The following is a 17119-nucleotide window of genomic DNA, read 5'->3' as shown; positions in this document are numbered from 1 at the left end:
TCCTGCATTCTTCCTCATAGTTTTCCAAGGTGCTTAATTTGGTACAATTATCAAATTTCAGTATCATTCTTTTATGCCCATGTCCAAATCATTTGTATAATTAAAAAACAAAAGATGGCCCAGCACAGATGCCTGGGATGCACCTCTATGTAGAGGAAGTGAAAGACCTTGGAGTGTATGTGCACAGGACCCTGAAGGGCAGTACAGGTAGATAAGGTTGTGAAGAAGGCATACGGAATGCTCTCTGTTATTAGCCGAGGTATAGAATACAAAAGCAGGGATATAATGATGGAACTGTATAATACGCTGATAAGGCCACAGCTGGAGTATTGTGCGCAGTTCTGGTCGTCACATTACAGGAAGGACGTAATTGATCTGGAGAGAGTGCAGAGAAGATTTACAAGAATGTTGCCAGGGCTTGAAAATTGCAGCTACGAGGAGAGATTGGATAGGCTGGGGTTGTTTTCCTTGGAGCAGAGGAGGCTGAGGGGTGACTTGATTGAGGTGTACAAAATTATGAGGGGCCCAGATGGAGTAGACAGGAAGTACCTGTTTCTCCTAGTGGAGAGTTCAAGAACTAGAGGGCATATATTTAAGCTGATTGGCGGAAGGATTAGAGGGGTATGAGGAAAAATTATTTTACCCAGAGGGTGGTGGGTGTATGGAATTCACTGCCTGAATTGGTGGTAGAGGCAGGGACCCTCAACTCATTTTAAAAAGTACCTGGACTTGCAACTGAAGTGCTGTAGGTTGCAGGGCTACGGACCGGGTGCTGGAGGGTGGGATTAGAATGGGCACCTGGCTGTTCTTCGAGCCGGCGCAGACCCGATGGGCCAAATGACCCCCTTCTGTGCTGTATCTTTTCTATGGCTCTATGTATATCCTGCCAATCTAAAACACATTCATTTATCCCTACTCTCTGCTTTGTATCCATTGGCCTGAGAGGATCTTTGCATCCTTGTGGCTAGATTCCCTTCAATACCATGTGACTTTTTTTTACAAGTCTCTTATTTGGCACCTTACCAAATTCCTCTGAAAATCCATATTTACAATGTCCATTACATTCTTTTTATTTATACACTCTGATTTTCTCAAAAGGACTAATTTAAGCACAACATGACCTTTTCAAATCTATGTTGTGTGTTTTTGATAAGCCCATACCTTTCTCTGTGTTCACTGATTTCATCCCATATTCCAAAGTCTAGATGAATATCCACAACTGAAGTAAGATTAACTGCCTTATAATTTCCTGTCTTATCCTTTTCCCCTTTTTTGAAAAGAGTGTAACATGTGCTAGCCTCAAGTCCTTTTGCACAGTTTCCAGTTCCAATTATGGTTAGTATCCCTGCTATCTGGGTCTGGTGACTTTCAATATAGTTTCCTTTCTAATATTTATCTCCAGTAATAGCTCTTCCGAACTTCCTCAGGTAATCCTATAATCTTCCTCTGTACAAACTGAGGCAAAATGCTTATTAAGCATGTCTACCATTCTCTCACTGTCAAGCACAAAATGGCCCCTTTCATCTTATGTGGTTACACCCCTTCTTTAACTCTCTTTTTGCTTCTTACATACCTATAAGAGTCTTTCCTATTTCCATACATGTTGCCTGCCAGCCTTTCATATTCCCTCTTAACCTTCCTAGTCTCCCTTTTATACTTCTATTTTTCATAGTTCTTCCAGTGGAAAAAGATACTTATACTGTATTTACATCCTGTAGTCACTGAATAATAAAGTGTAATTTAGTCGATCTATTTGACTTGTAGTTAACAAAAGTGAGTCTACTGGGCATTAATTTATTGATGACCGGCATGCTGTATGTAGGCAGAAACACTTCACACTTACAGAACAATCTTAGATAAAAATGAATTGGGGGATAATTTTTTTTAAAAATTATGATGGCATCCGTAGTTCAGGTCATCGTTTGTCCTTCGATATTGAAGATGACAGCCAGAATGGCATCTCATTTTTTGCAGTGAGTACTCTGGTGACTGATGAGACCTATTTTTGCTCGGAATGAGCGACCGCAGATTGAACAGTGAATCCCGGATACACTAGATTGGGAATCTTGATTTTTTTTCAAGGAAGACTTCCTCAGCTGGCGTTTGCATTCAGCATCAGCAATGTGACAGGCCTCATAGTAGGAGGTGCCTTGTTTACTTTCCAAATTTCCTGATGATTTAAGCGCTGCTGTCTGCAGGAAATTACCAGTGTAAATGGCTCTAATTGTCATTTCTATATTTCTTCTTGGTACAGTCACACCAGTATGTAAACATTCAAAATAAATAACATTGCACGTTAACCAGGCTTAACACACTCTTCCCATTTGCAAATCATATGGATTTCTAAAAGAGAAAATCAATATATGCTTTTTGTTAAACGAACTGAGTCATTCAACATTTAAGGATTAGTTGCAAAACAGATTGTCTTTGAACATTTCAATAGATTTCAAATTGAGTATTTAAAATTGCTAATGCACTGCATTATGATGACTCTTTTCATTCTACCGCCAATAAAGCTTTGATCAGTGTAAAAACAATTCCAGTCTGACGAGTTCTCCCATGAATTCTTCTAACTATTCATTGTCAGCAGTCCTGGAAATCTAGGCGTATGATATTTGTAGAATTGAATTTTCTGCAAATTCAGAATATTTTAATTACTAACATTAAAAGGTCTCTTATGAAGATATTTAATTAATGAATGAATGGATATTTGTAAATTTGATGGCTCATGAAGTTATTGCTTTTATATTTGAATACTCGTAATTTTTTTATTATTGACCAGACCTAGTTCATTGGTTCTTTTGAAGATAAAATATATTCAGACCTGGCAAAACTACCTCAGATTTCACTAAATACCTCCATAACTTTTCCTAAAAACCTGAGCAAAATTTATCAAGATCTTCCAGAGATTTCCATTGATTTTGCCTCTTGGTATTGAGCGGGATTCAATAGTGTCAGGTAGAAACCCTCAACTCCGGTCCATTCAATGTATGGTATGAGCATTTAGAAAGGACATACTGCCCATATCTAGTATATGGCTTACCTTCTAGAATTAAAAACTTGACAGTGTGTTCTATATTCCAGTGGTGTTCTTGTCACCTCTTGCATTGTCCCAATTACAGTTAGGGATTAATAATTCCTAGCAGGCACTTGCTTAGCCCAGGCAGCAGATCAGCATCCATGCACCAGCTCCATGATTTTACACTGCTAAATCCAACTCTGACAGCAGAAATTGTAGCCTATGATTCTGCCCCCAATATAAAGCAATCATTCTTAGTCATGCAAATGTGAGAAAGCAATCTGAACTAAACAAGCATCAATGTAAAAACACCATAGTTTTACTGACACCAGGTTTTTATTTCCAAATTGTTAAAACTGAATTCAAATTTTCAAACTGCCATGGTGGGAATCCATTTTAACTCTTCCCCCACCCCCCACCCCTGGTTAGTTTCTGTCAGGTGGAGGGAGTTAAAATGGACCCCTGTGTATCTAGATTTTTCAAAAAGCCTTTGATAAAGTGCTACAAAGAAGGCAGCTAAGTAAGATTACATCTTGTGGGATTGGAGGGCAGATCTTGATTGATTGCATTCATATAGACAAAAGGTAGTTTAATGGTAGCAGCTCTTCATGGGACTGGTCACTAGTGGAGTCCCACAGTGTTAAGGCCATTGGTCTTCACTGGCCTTGGTAATGATTTGTGCAAAGGCATCGGAGCGAAGAACCACAGGTTTGCGGATAACATTAAAATATATGTGGCAGTTAGAACCTGACATGAAAAGAAAAGTTTGTAGACAGATTTAGACACAATGAGAGAATGGACCCATGTCTGACCGATTTTCTTTCAATGTAGACAAGTGCAGCATTATGCATTTGGGAGGGGTAATTCCAACATGCAGGATTGCACGCTCAAGGTTGCTGAGCAAGAGAACGAACTGCGGTTTATAGTTCGTGAATCATTGAAGGTCTATGACCAGTGCTCACAGTAGGGTTATTCAACTGATACCTAGTTTAAGGGACTACAGTTATCAGGACAAGCTTAGATAACTTGGGCTTTTTACTTTGGAGAACAATAGACTTCAAGGGAATATGATTGGGATCTTTAAAATAATGATGGTATTAGATTCAGTACACATGGATAAGTTACTTGAGCCAGTTAGGTAGGGAAGGATTGGAGGTATCAGTATAAATTACACAAGCACAGTTAGGTTAGATGCTATGAAGTATTTAATTTTGAAGAGAGTTGACGACCTCTGGAATAGCTTGCCAGAAGGTGCAATGAGTGTGGATTCACTGAAAGCTTTCAAAGGGTAGATAGACAATTTCTTGTGAATGGAAGACCTCTCGAGTTATAGAAGATACATGGGTTAACAGAGAGTAGTGATATTGGTTACTGCAGTTTCCTGGAGCTTGCTTGATTGCTTTCAGGGGTCAGTGAGGAATTCCCAGAGTTATTTTTCCTGAATTGGCCTGAGGTTTTTATCTTAGATTTTTTTTTTGCCTCTCCAAGGAGATTGGGTGACTGCGTGGGTGGGAGGAGGAAGGGGGTAGATGGGATGTGTTAGATGGTGTGTGTGTGTTGCACCATCTCAGGGTGGACCAGGCTTGATGGACCAGTTGATCTTCTCTTGTCCTTTTTTGTATGTTCATATGTAAGATGCTGTACACATACTTACAATAGCCATTCCAAGCTGCTGTGTAAACCTGTTTGAGGTAAGTTGTGTAGCAAAAAGAATGATGAGACCAAAGAACTGTAAGTGGTGAGCAAAAAAAAAGGCAGATGTGATAGGTGAAGCATGGGGGATGTCACAAGCAGATTGATTGGATTCTCAGTTGCAAACAATCATCAGTTTACACTGTGCTAACTGGGCATGAAAGCTAACCTAGCGGCAAGTTTTTGCTTGCAACTGGCACTGATTTGACAAACTTAATTTGTGCTCTAACTGGCAATCTGAAGATGGTTTCAGGCACATTATGATCCAGATTGACCTTCCATTCCTGCATGCATCAGATATTGGATTTGCATTTATTCAAACACCTGTAAAGCTGTGGAGGCTGAGTCATTGAATACATTCAAGGCTGAGTTCGACAAATTTTTGATCAGCAAGGGGGTCAAAGGATATGGGGAAAAGGCGGGAAAGTGGAGTTGAGGTAAAAATCAGATCAGCCATGATCTCATTGAATGGCGGAGCAGGCTCGAGGGGCCGAATGGCCTACTCCTGCTGCTATCTCTTATGGTCTTATGTAAATAACAGTTATTTAAGCATAACTGTTTGAATAAATATTTCTGTATTATAGACCTAATCCTAAGGTGCTGGTAAGGTCATCTTTATACCCCTTTGTGTTTAGATATGGACTTACACAGGACACTTCATCAGCACTGATCCTTTTAATAGTGTTTTCTTAATAGGAACAGCTAGATAAAGGAATATACTAATTATCACAGGCATGTCTGTATTAAGGTGCTCATATGTACTGTTGAAGGTGAATGCAAGGTTAATTGTAATAACTCTTTAATCTAAATGATGGAAATCTTTAGAAATCTAATATTCATTGATTGGTAGAGTTTTATTAAAATGCTCCAAGTACACCATGAAAATGTTTAGATGTTCATCCAAAATCCGTAGAAACTACGCTGTGCGCTAATAGTATATGACTGCTTAGCACATCAGTATGAAATGACTGTCCGCTGTTTTAATGGCGGCATTAACCCATTTAAAGTAAGCAAGTTAACATCTTGCTAAAATGATGGACAAGGTCATTTTATATGAACATGTTAAGCATTTGTACGCTAATATCGCAGTGTAATTTCTAGGTTATGGTCCCCTGAAAGAATGAACATTAAGATCAACTAATGTGACAAGTAGTATGTAGTATTAGGGCAGGGAAAGGAATGTAGTAATTCTATACAGCCACATTTAAAATTAGAAGAGGAGGAAGTAGACAATAAAGTATTAAACAGACACTGCAGTATCTCAGAAACTCGTGAACTTCATACTTTTAACCCCTAAGGACTATGGTAGGAATTTTGCACAAAACCAGCAAACTTTAGATTATTCACTGATAATTGATAATTGAAATGTTCTATTATTGAAGATATTTCTCTAATTGCATCTTATCACATTCAGCATTAGAGACTCACAGATTGTCATTTTAAATAAAAGGAAAAGTGCATACTATTAATTCTACATACATCTGATCCAAGTATAGAATTTTAATGAACCAAACCATTCATTATTGTGAAGGTAAAATGGCAAGTCTAATAGATTGGACTTGGTGCAGCAGAAACCTCTTGGCTTACATCCAGCAGATATAATTACAAGTAAGGTGCTGACGTTATGTTGTTTCAAAATTTTAATCACTTCCTTCCAAATTGACTAAAACCATTTGAAAAGAGAGAAAACTGTATTAATATTCCTCCTCCACAATCAGGCTGAGTTGACCATACAACATGTTCACATATCAGTTTTAAGGGCAGTTACTAGCTCAATGGAGATTTATGGCTTTAAAATTCAATTCCTGGCAAAGTCATAGACAACAAGTTCTGAAAACTCATTTATATGAAGTTGTGATTACCATTGGGTAATATTGTGCCGCAGCAAATGCTGACAATGCAATTTTTGTTCTTGAGCGATTGTTTATGGGTTTAACTTTTTAAAATGGTAGGATAGAACTGTTGCCAGACTGGTTGTGCCATTTTAGATCAGGCACCGGGGGATTGAGAAATCAGTTAAGAAGACCTTAGCCTAGCTTGTTGAGCATGATTTGTCTGCATGGATTTTAAATGGGCTAAGAGTGCTGTTGCAGAACACGTGATGACCTCATTATCACCTGAAATTTATGTAGATGAATAATAATTGCAGTCAGCTGCAATTTCCCATTCTTTTTTCACCAAGAATGTACCAATTGCTTTATAAGCCCATACGAAATGGCTGTTCCTGGGAATGCTGTGCTCTAGCCTTTGAAAGTTGGTTCCTTAAAAGTGTGATGTACTCTTTCCTTTGCAGATAAAAGTGTTGTTTAAGTGCTTTTTGGATTCCTTTTGCTGCATTTTTATAATAGCCTTTGTCCTTTAGTGATACACCTTTCATTTTTTGCATTTTTATCTTTTCTTTTTAATTGTTTTTCCCACCTTCTGCATTTGTCTTTAGTGGACTCTTAATAAGTTTCTAAAAATGTTTGTTGTTAGCTTTGCAGGTTTTATTTCATATTTGCTTTTTGCACCTCATTTTATATCCCTTTGTTGCTTTATATAGTTCCCTCAGTTAAAGGCAGATAAGCAGATACAAAGTGTTGAGATGATGACAGTTTAAAGAGCACAGATATTGACCACCTTGATAGCTACCCTGCAGCCCTACATGTGTTTGAGTCAATGAGCATGCATCATGCCCCAATCTTTTGAGTAAAGGCTTGCTTTATGGGCACTACAATAAAGACCCAAGGGCAGCAATAGTTGCATATTTCAGAGCCAGCCACTGTGTTGGCTCTGCAGCAATCTGGATCTGCATGTGTGAAGGAACTGAGAAGTTAACTGAATGCTTTGCATACATCCTCAGTCAACCACATGAGGGAACTCCTTATGCCATGCATACTATAGAATCATAGAATGGTACAGCACAAAAGGAAGCCATTTGGCCCTTTGTGCCTGTGTCAGCTCTTTGAAAGAGCTATCCAATTAGTCCTAATCCTCTGCCCTTTCCTTTATTGCCTTGCAAATTTTTCCCCTTCAAGTATTTATCCAATTCCCTTTTGAAAATTATTATTGAATCTGTTTCCACCATCCTTTCAGGCAGTGCATTCTAGATCATAACAACTTGCTGCGTAAAAAAAATTTCTCCTCATCTCGCTTCTGGTTCTTTTGCCAATTACCTTAAATCTGTGTCCTCTGGTTACAGACCCTTCTGCTACTGGAAACAGTTTCTCCTTATTTACTCTATCATAATACTTCATAATTTTGAACACCTTGATTAAATCTCCCCTTAACCTTTTCTGTTCTAAGGAGAACAACCACAGATTCTCCAGTCTCTTCATGTAATTGAAGTCCCTCATCCCTGGTATCATTCCAGTAAATCTCTTCTGCACCTCTCTAAAGCCTTAACACCTTTCCGAAAGAGTGGTGCCCAGAATTGGACACAATACTCTAGCTGGGGCCTAACCAGTGATTTATAAAGGTATAGCATAACTTCCTTGCTTTTGTATTCTATGTCTCTATTTATAAAGCTAAGGATCCCATATGCTTTTTTAACAGCCTTCTCAACTTGTCCTGCCACCTTCAAAGATTTGCGTATGTACACCCCCAGGACTCTCTGTTCCTGCATCCCCTTTAAAAGTGCACCGTTTATTTATATTGTCGCAGTCTTCCTATCAAAATGCATGACTTCACATATCTCTGCGTTGAATTGCATCTGCCACTTCACCAATCTGTCTATGTTCTGCTGAAGTCTGTTATGATCCTCCTTACCATTTACTACATTTCCCAGTTTCTACACCCATATGTTTTGGGTTGACGTAGGTTGGTCATCTTGAAGAGGCTAACAAACCTCTTCCTTAGTTACTCCCATGACCTGCAGACATAACCCAGTGATTAAGAGCCAAGAAAACCAGGAAAATCCTTATTTTGATCACCAATCTGTACTAAGCTAGCTGATGTCAACTGCCGTGGAAATAGGGGCGCAAAAAGTGACCTCGACACCTTTAGAATAATGAGGAAAAAGTTAGTCAGGGTTCTCATAGCTGATCACTATCTAACCATGCCTGCTGGTAATGCATATGTGTGGACATTCAGTGAGGATAGGATTAGGCTCACCCACCTGCCAACAATTACTATCAAGGCACACGTATTAAAAATGGCCACTTGGGTAAGGTAGTGGAGGGCATCCGTTGTTGGTGGAAACAAATGCCATAAGGAGTCCACAGAAGAGGAACAGGGGGAGGGGAGAAAATTGGCTGAAAAGGGAAGAGGAGAAAAAAGGCAAAGCAACTCCCATCTGTGTGCTTGGAGAATGAATACGATTGGGCTGGTAGCCATAGAATAAATTTCAGAGATTAAAAAACATCTGTCGGGATATTTAGATTACAGCTAAAAACTATTTTAAATTGACAAACAGCTATGAACTGTCAGTTAGCAATGTAAGATGTGCTGAAAGAGTATATGTTACAAAATATTTCTAGATGTTGGATCAGTGTTGAGGTGGCTTACAGTGGATATGTAACTCTGAGCCATGTGCCAGCAGGACTAGTCCAACACCAGTTTTTGGTCCAGTGTCACGGCAGTGTTTGTAACTGTCCAACGAATGATTTAGAAATAACACACACCACAGAACAAATGTTTCCACCTGAATTTAACCATTGTATTTACATGGGCATTGGGTGCCATGATATCATTACATGACATCTCGTGTGTTACGTTTCCATAGACACCATTCCAGTGTTGAATAATAGTTCAAGAAGTAGGAAATACAAGATTGATTTATGTTGATGCAGGCCACCAGGTGGTGGTGTTCCACTGTTAGTAATCTTGACAATGTTGTTGATCCTACCTAATGGATGATGCAGAGCACTAAGATATGGGGAACCATGGAAAAATCCTCTGTCCACTGTGCGAATATTGAACAGAACAGCAAAATGAAAATCAAATTAATTTTCTGATAAATGTGTGACTAGATTGCCAGGAAATCTTATCCTTGATTTATGATTATGTTTGAATTCAAATCCTTTTAAACTTCTGATTTAAAAATAGCTAATTTGTAGATCCAGCTTATTTAATTATTCATCAATCGGTTAAATCTACAGAAAACACTTGACAAAATGTTGTACACAGGAGAGACTATCTTCCTGCGGTGTGGCAATAGATGGATGGTACTTTGAATCAATGAACACCTCCTCCAAGTTGTTTTTTGTGTGGCCTGGAGCCACCTATATGGTGGCTCTCACAAAGGCTACTTTTAAACTGCCAGAGATGGATGTGACTGTTGTCAGGGACTTGATATTTTGAAAATCTCATTTTTAAAGATATGTTATAATTTTTCTTTGCCTCCTTACGTTTTGGCAAGTTTACTACCCTTACCTGAAAGGCGATTCAACCATCAGAGGTGTCGCAACCAAACCAAACCTGATCCTGTCCTTGCACAAAGTCCACGCTCTCAAACTTCCAGCAGGGTCACTAGACTGCAATCAAGAATGAGAATCTGGCCAATTTTCCTCTCTGTATATTAGGGGCACTGAGGTCATTTGTGCCCCTACCACCACCCTGTCTGAGATGAGCTAAGTCAGGACAGACTGGGAACCTAACCTGAAACCTTTCCTGGTTTGTATAGCTCAGCTGTGCACTGCTTTAACCAGCTGAAACACTGCAATACTTCTAGACCACTCTTTTATTAAAATAATCTCACTTGGAAGATTATTTTACCTTGAACGCCTTTTCTCCCAAACAACATTCCCCTTTTAAGAGTTGCAATTGGATTAAGGATTCATATAGTGAGACTGAATAGGAAGAGACTTGATTCATTGAAATTCTGCACTTGAATCAAATCCATAGATTATGTAGAGTTAACAGTACCTACTTTTCTCTTTTATTTAAAATTGCTAAAGTTGTGTATTATAATTTCTAATGTTCAAATTATAAGACTGAATTAGAGAAGTATTTGCAATGTCAGAACATCTTACAATTATCAGAATGCAAGAATAGTACCGTAATCCTTAGGGATTAACGAATATTAACTTCCAAATCACTGTGGTGTCTATTAAGAACTTTTATTATTTTGATTCTGGGAGAATGTTTGCTCTGCCCTACTTAATAGTCCCATGAAGCTGTCAGATTGTCATAAAAACCCAACTCGTTCACTAATGTCCTTTAGGGAAGGAAACCTGCTGTCCTTACCCAGTCTGGTTTATATGTTATCTAGTCCCACAGCGATGTGGTTGACACTTAACTACTCTCTGAAGTGGCCTAGCAAGCCACTCCATTGTACCAAATCACCACAGCAGTTCAAGAAGAAAGCCCCCATCACTATCACCTCAGGGCAACTAGGGATGGGCAATTAATGCAGCCTGGCCAGCAATGCCCACATCTTGAAAATGATTTTATTTTTAAATGAACTATCCCAACCTAGGTCTTTTGCAAGGGATAAGTTCTGTGCTCTTGTTGCATTCTGTAGATTGTTTATGCATTCTACAGACCTGCATTGTTTATTATATATTTTTACAGCAGTTTATTTTGTGCCATGTGTTGGTCCATTTGCAGCCCTATCTAGTGTAACATTGTTCACAATAAATGGCCACAAACAAAAGTAAAATTATATTTTTTGACAACTTCTCTTTGACAATCCAAATCATGTTCACCTTCTAAATAGTAAATCCTATCTCTCATATAGCAATGCAAAAAAATAAAGCAGCTCCCACTTTGTGCACACAGTCTCAGAAAATGAAGTGTAGAACAGAAAGCATTGTGTGTCTCACTTATCCAGCAATCTCAATACTGCAATGTTTTTAACTGCATCCCTGTATACCGGTTGGCTGTTTGCTTAATTTTCTGTCAGTGAAGATTCATGATTGATCAATCCATTTTATTTGATTAGCTGGCTCCAAGTCACTAAAGAACAAGCAGTAACATTTCTAACAGCTTGCATTCTCATTGTTGCAAATTCAGAAGTTCTCTCCTTGGAGGATTTATTGATGATTCCCCTCCTGGAGCTTTGTGCTCACTATAGTGGACTATTGTGCAGAATGGAACCCAGAGCATGTTGTGGATATTCAATACCGTAGTCTATTTGTGTCTCAGAGTTTATACACAGAAAGGCAAATTTTTTTTTTCTCTAAATCAGAAATACATTATGTTTTACTGTTTAAGTTCCTCGTTAAAATGAATGAGCTGTTTTGTAGAAGATAAATTTGCATGCTAATTCTATATATTTATTGTTGCTGTTGATTAGTTTCCTAGGTGTACCTCCTGGGAGAGGAAGCTGCCCTCTGACTGGACCATTGGCCTTTGACATCATTTACACGGATTATCACGGACTTCAACAAATGAAACTACACATGGGCCTCTCCTTCAAAAAATACAAGTAAGTATGAGCTGAAACTTGCCAGAACATTTGAATGTCCAGGAAAATGTAAAGTGCAATTTAAGATCATCAAACTAAAAATGCATTTAATCTGATAAATTTTTGATTTTGATGATGTAAATTAATTTGTATGTTAGTTTAATATTTAACCATTTATATATGCAAAGTGTTTGGATGGATGGTATAATTGAAAAGAAAAGTTGAGGTTATGTTACAAAAACAAAGGAAATTAAGAGCAGTAGCATCTCATTTGATCTAATCTTGATTAATAATTGCTTTCTTTCACTCTTGGTCACATTTGGCTAATGACTACTGAGCAATTTTAGGTGGTGAGGAAGAACTTTCACCTAATAAGATGTAAGAATACTGAGTTTCTCTGAATTTTAGTGAGTTTTACCATTTTGAAGCCATTCTCATGGTCTAATGGAAAATGTATAAAATATCACTGATTTTTTTTTAATGTACTTTTCACTTCAGGGATAGTACTTTCCTGAAATACAATTGTAACTGTTTATCTTGTTGGAAACGCTTTATCACCTAACATGCCAATAAGTAACATGGCTAATAAAGTGGGGATGAGGGCACGTTGAGCATGGATTTCAATAAAAGTAATTTCTAGGACCTGAGATCTTTGTAGCTATACCATGTATTTTATGTGGATAGGATTTCAACTACTACTTTTTTGATTGAGGCCCTACTTGCCTAAAATACAACTGCAAACTCAAAAAAACTATCAGATTGCACTGTATCAGCACCTATAGAATCAAAAGGGAGAATAAATACACTGAAAGAAACACTAATACAATTTCTTACGAGAAGAGAAATCTAAAATGTTGATAAGATTAGACCTGGAAATTGAAGATGGAGGAGTATAAAAGGAGTAAACATCATGCCTATTCACAATAGGAGTTCAAAATCACAGCCTGAAAACTACAGACCAGGGACTTGGTGTCAATTTACAACTTTTTATTTATCTGGTTGTTAATTTAGGTTCAGAGCGAATCAGTCAATGTGATGCTTTCAGTTTTATGATCCAGAAACAGTGATTCTGTCAGTCCCAGCATGAAACTAAGGGGTAAGTTTACAATTTAGTGCTCCTGGTGCAGAGTTTTGCACAGTAGGAACACATATCGGGAATTCAATGTAGAGGTTAATGCCACCCAATTTGCAGGCCCACAATTGTCTGTCCATTTATTTTATGACCTCTGAACCTGAATTACCGATAAATTACCAGCATAGCTCTGCACCAGGAGTACTAAGTCGAAAATTTATGTCTTACAAAAAGCCTTGACTAGAGTGTTCAATAGCATATAGTTTCCTGGCATCTTGTAGCATAGATGGTGAGTTGTTGAACTGAATACACAACTTCTTCAGAATGACGAAGCATGGGACTGAGATAAATGGATATTCGGCATCTTACACAACACTTAAATGGAGCAGTTCAGGGAAGGATGCTTGCCCCAGCTCTGCTTTTAGCTTCATGGATGCTGTGATACCATCAGTGATATTTTTCACTTTGCTGATGATACTACCCTGTACAGACTGCTTCCTATCCAAAAGACAAGTGACAATTGAATCACTGGAGGCAGAATTGGACAGTGGGCAGAAAACAGTGTTGTCCTGAATGTCAAGAAAACCAAGTCAATTCCCCTGTTAAGAAAGATTAATCACAATGAAGGCCCCCTTTCTCCACAGATGCAGACATTTAGGTTTCTGCCTTCTTAATCATATCCAACTATCTTGCAGCAAAAACAAACAAAAATAGCTGGAAAGTCTAACAGAAGAGTGGGAATCCTCCAGAAAGCACAGTAGTCACTGTGACTACTTGTCACTATTGACAACTTTAATGTTCTACAAAGTATAAACTTGACTTTTTTGTCAACTACAGAGAAAACCCATCTCTTATCCTAAATTCACCAAAGCCCAATACAATTAACACCAGTGGACCTGATGAGGATTGCCCGTTCCACACTGCATTATACCTCCTACAGCATTGGAGAAATGTACTCGACTTTCAGTTCTTTCAAAGATTATGACTGGAGCAGCTCCCAGTGCTTAAGCCAGGTGTCCATGGTCATAGCAGAAACACAGGAGTTGCTGCTCCTAAAAAAGTTGTCCAGAATGAAGCTCCACACACATCTTCCCTTTCTTCTGGAACCCCTGCTACATACAGAATTCAACAGAAGAGAGTTATTACTTGCTGGCCTAAGGTTGCTGTAACATACAGCAGGCTGTGGAAATCTGAGACTTGCCATTTGGTACCAAGTATAATTTATTGAAGTCTTTCTGTGCTTTCAACTTTTTCAACCATTTGTCCTTGTAAAGATTTCTCAGTTGTACCCTATGATTATGCCAGCTAATAACGGTAAAAAACATAAGCCTAGAAATTACTGTTAGTGATATTAGTGGATAAATGCTTAACTTATTTTTAAAATAAATGAATGTTGACACCTGCTTTAAAATAACAGGCACAAGGAATGTCTTACAGAAGTGGTAATGACTTACCCATTAATATCACCATTGGTGATTTCTAGCCCATATTGTTAAATGAAAGCAATGGTATGATAATAAGAGCAACTAAACATTTATGGGCAAAGTCTCAAAAATGGGGCCCAAAAGCAAAATGCTTCCAGATTCTGATTTTCTTTGAAGTGAGCCACACGGACTCCTGAAATCTGACCTTCAGTATAAAAAGCAAAGTGCTGGCTTACGTGTTTAGATAAATTGCTCTACTACTAGACAATGGGCACAAATCAATCTAGATGTTTGTTGCATAGATAAAAGTTAAAGAGCACATTTATTTAGCACTGAGCTGTAATTCAATCTGTATTCAAAAGAACATTTGGATATCTCTTAACTAATTGAAAGGATGAAATAGGCCATTAATTGAAGTAATAATACATGTCTGCTACACATCCCCTATGATTTTAAAGGTAATAGCTTTCTAGGAAGAGCAAGCTGTACTTAAACGACAACGTGTCTGCAAGGGGAAGTACGTGTTTGGGGTTTGCAACAATGGTTTAAGCTCAGTGTTTGTGGTCACATATGCCACTGTTAAAACTATTTTACATTTCTATTCTACACCCCTCCTGCTGAGATTGCCAGTTGCCAGTGACCCACTTTCTTCCCAGCCACTCTCATTTTCTCTTCAGGCTTGTCTCTCTCTTGCATGCATCTGTCTTCCAGTTTCTCACTCTCGTCTCATTTTATGATCCTTCCCTGCTGCTCTGCATTTAGATTTCATATTACATAGTTCGCCTCTGCAACAGTGTCACAGAAGTCTTAAGATAGACATTGAGTTACATCGACACTACAGCACTGGAACAGGCCATTTGGCCCAACTGGTCTGTGCCAGTGTTTATGCTCCACTCAAGCCTCCTCCCTCCCTACTTCATCTAACCCTATCAGGATACCCTTCTATTCCATTCTCCCTCATGTGCATATCTAGCTTCCCCTTAAATGCATCTCTGCTATTTGCCTCAACTACTTCTTGTGGTAGCGTTCCACATTCTTACCTTTCTTTGGGTAAAGAAGTTTCTCCTGAATTCCTTATTGGATTTAGTAGCGACTATCTTATATTGATGACCTCTAATTTTGGACTCCCCCACAAGTGCAAACAAAGACCAATTATTATTTTAAAAAGCTACCGGAGTAGTTGGGGTTAACAAAATATAATGGAGTTCATGTTGGATCGTAGAAAGTAAACTATTCATGACCTGACCAATATAGCACAGTTGAGTAATGTGGCCATGATACTTAATTAATTTTTTCTTGAACTGCCATTGCCTGATGTGTCTTCTGTCTAAAGCACTTTACCACCTTAGACCTCACGCAATGTGGGTTTGCTAACTAAGTCCTACTTGTCAACATAAATCTTCCTGGAAAAGATTGCTCAGCATCCTTCAATAGATCTTCCAGCTGACATCAGCCATGGCTCATATATATCCTCTAAGTATTTCCAACAGGTAAAATGGAAATAATCAGGATTTTCGTTCCCAGATGCTAACCGAGAGCCACACTTCTTTTCATAAAGCAGTATTGCGCACAGCTAATCAACTCTAATCCCTCTCAGCAAAGCAAGGCTAAGTAAAACGCACGGCATTCCAGTAAAAATTATCAGTTGCCACTGTGGATGGGCATTTCGCACCTGGATGTCAGAAATTTTTGTGATCTTTATAGGGGCTTTGAGAGAAGCTTTTAAAAATCAGACTATAGACACCAAAGGAGAGTTGGGCAGCCAATGAGGGAGTGAACCACTGTTATGGTCAAGGACAGTTTGTGTTCTTACAATGAATAAAGGGCCCATTGAAGTGTGCTAGTATATACATGTTCTTTGTTTTTCCATTCATAAACTTCTACAATTATTTTTTTTAAAAACTCCCAATAGACAATTTTATTTTATTTTTATTTAATTAATTCATCTACATCATCTCATATGAATTTCCATATAAGTACGCTCCATCATTTGCTTTATTTTATCTTCATTTCTTTATTTTAACCAACATCCCTTCAATCATAACAACTGAAGTATACCAGCATAATAATAAGTTCACCATCACACAACATAATCCTCCTCTTATTAAACAATATAGTATATACAATTATACACACAATCATGGAATTTGAGCCTGAAAATATCATAAATAAAAATGCAATTTAACTTATTCAATCACAGTATATCAATGGTTTCCATTATAAATTGCTCATTACTTGGGATAAACTGACCCTCTCATGCAATATATGTGTCATTTTTTTATATAAGGAAAGTGCCGGCTTTTCTGCTTAAGGAAGCATCTTGCTATGTTAAGGTCCGAATAGACAAGGGGATGTGAGCGTTGAAATAATTTGCACTTTGGGTAATGTCTATATTTAGAGACTCCTCATTAAACTGCGCTGTGCCAAGTCTGGATGCTTTTCACAGAATTCTCTTCATTGTAACATGAAAAGTAACAGTATGTCATTAAGGTTAGAGACAGTCCATGTCAGGCATATGTTGAAGTACCATTTGCATAATGGTTTTTACATAATTAACTCAGGTCTTTAGTCAATAAAGATCAGTT

General features: G+C 38.1%; 1 protein-coding gene across 1 annotated transcript in view; it reads left to right on the top strand.

The window, feature by feature from the left end:
- The window catches only part of LOC137341186 (alpha-1,6-mannosylglycoprotein 6-beta-N-acetylglucosaminyltransferase B-like), a 649449-nt gene that overhangs the window by 468468 nt on the left and 163862 nt on the right, over positions 1-17119 (top strand). Inside the window, exon 9 of the mRNA XM_068004202.1 lies at positions 11928-12059. Within this exon, the coding sequence (XP_067860303.1) occupies positions 11928-12059 (132 nt within the window). The remainder of the gene's footprint in view (positions 1-11927; positions 12060-17119) is intronic.

Source organism: Heptranchias perlo, chromosome 23, assembly GCF_035084215.1.
Source record: "Heptranchias perlo isolate sHepPer1 chromosome 23, sHepPer1.hap1, whole genome shotgun sequence".
Lineage (NCBI taxonomy): Eukaryota > Metazoa > Chordata > Chondrichthyes > Hexanchiformes > Hexanchidae > Heptranchias > Heptranchias perlo.
Note: the sequence above shows the minus strand (reverse complement) of the source record. Positions and strands in the feature narration are given on the sequence as shown.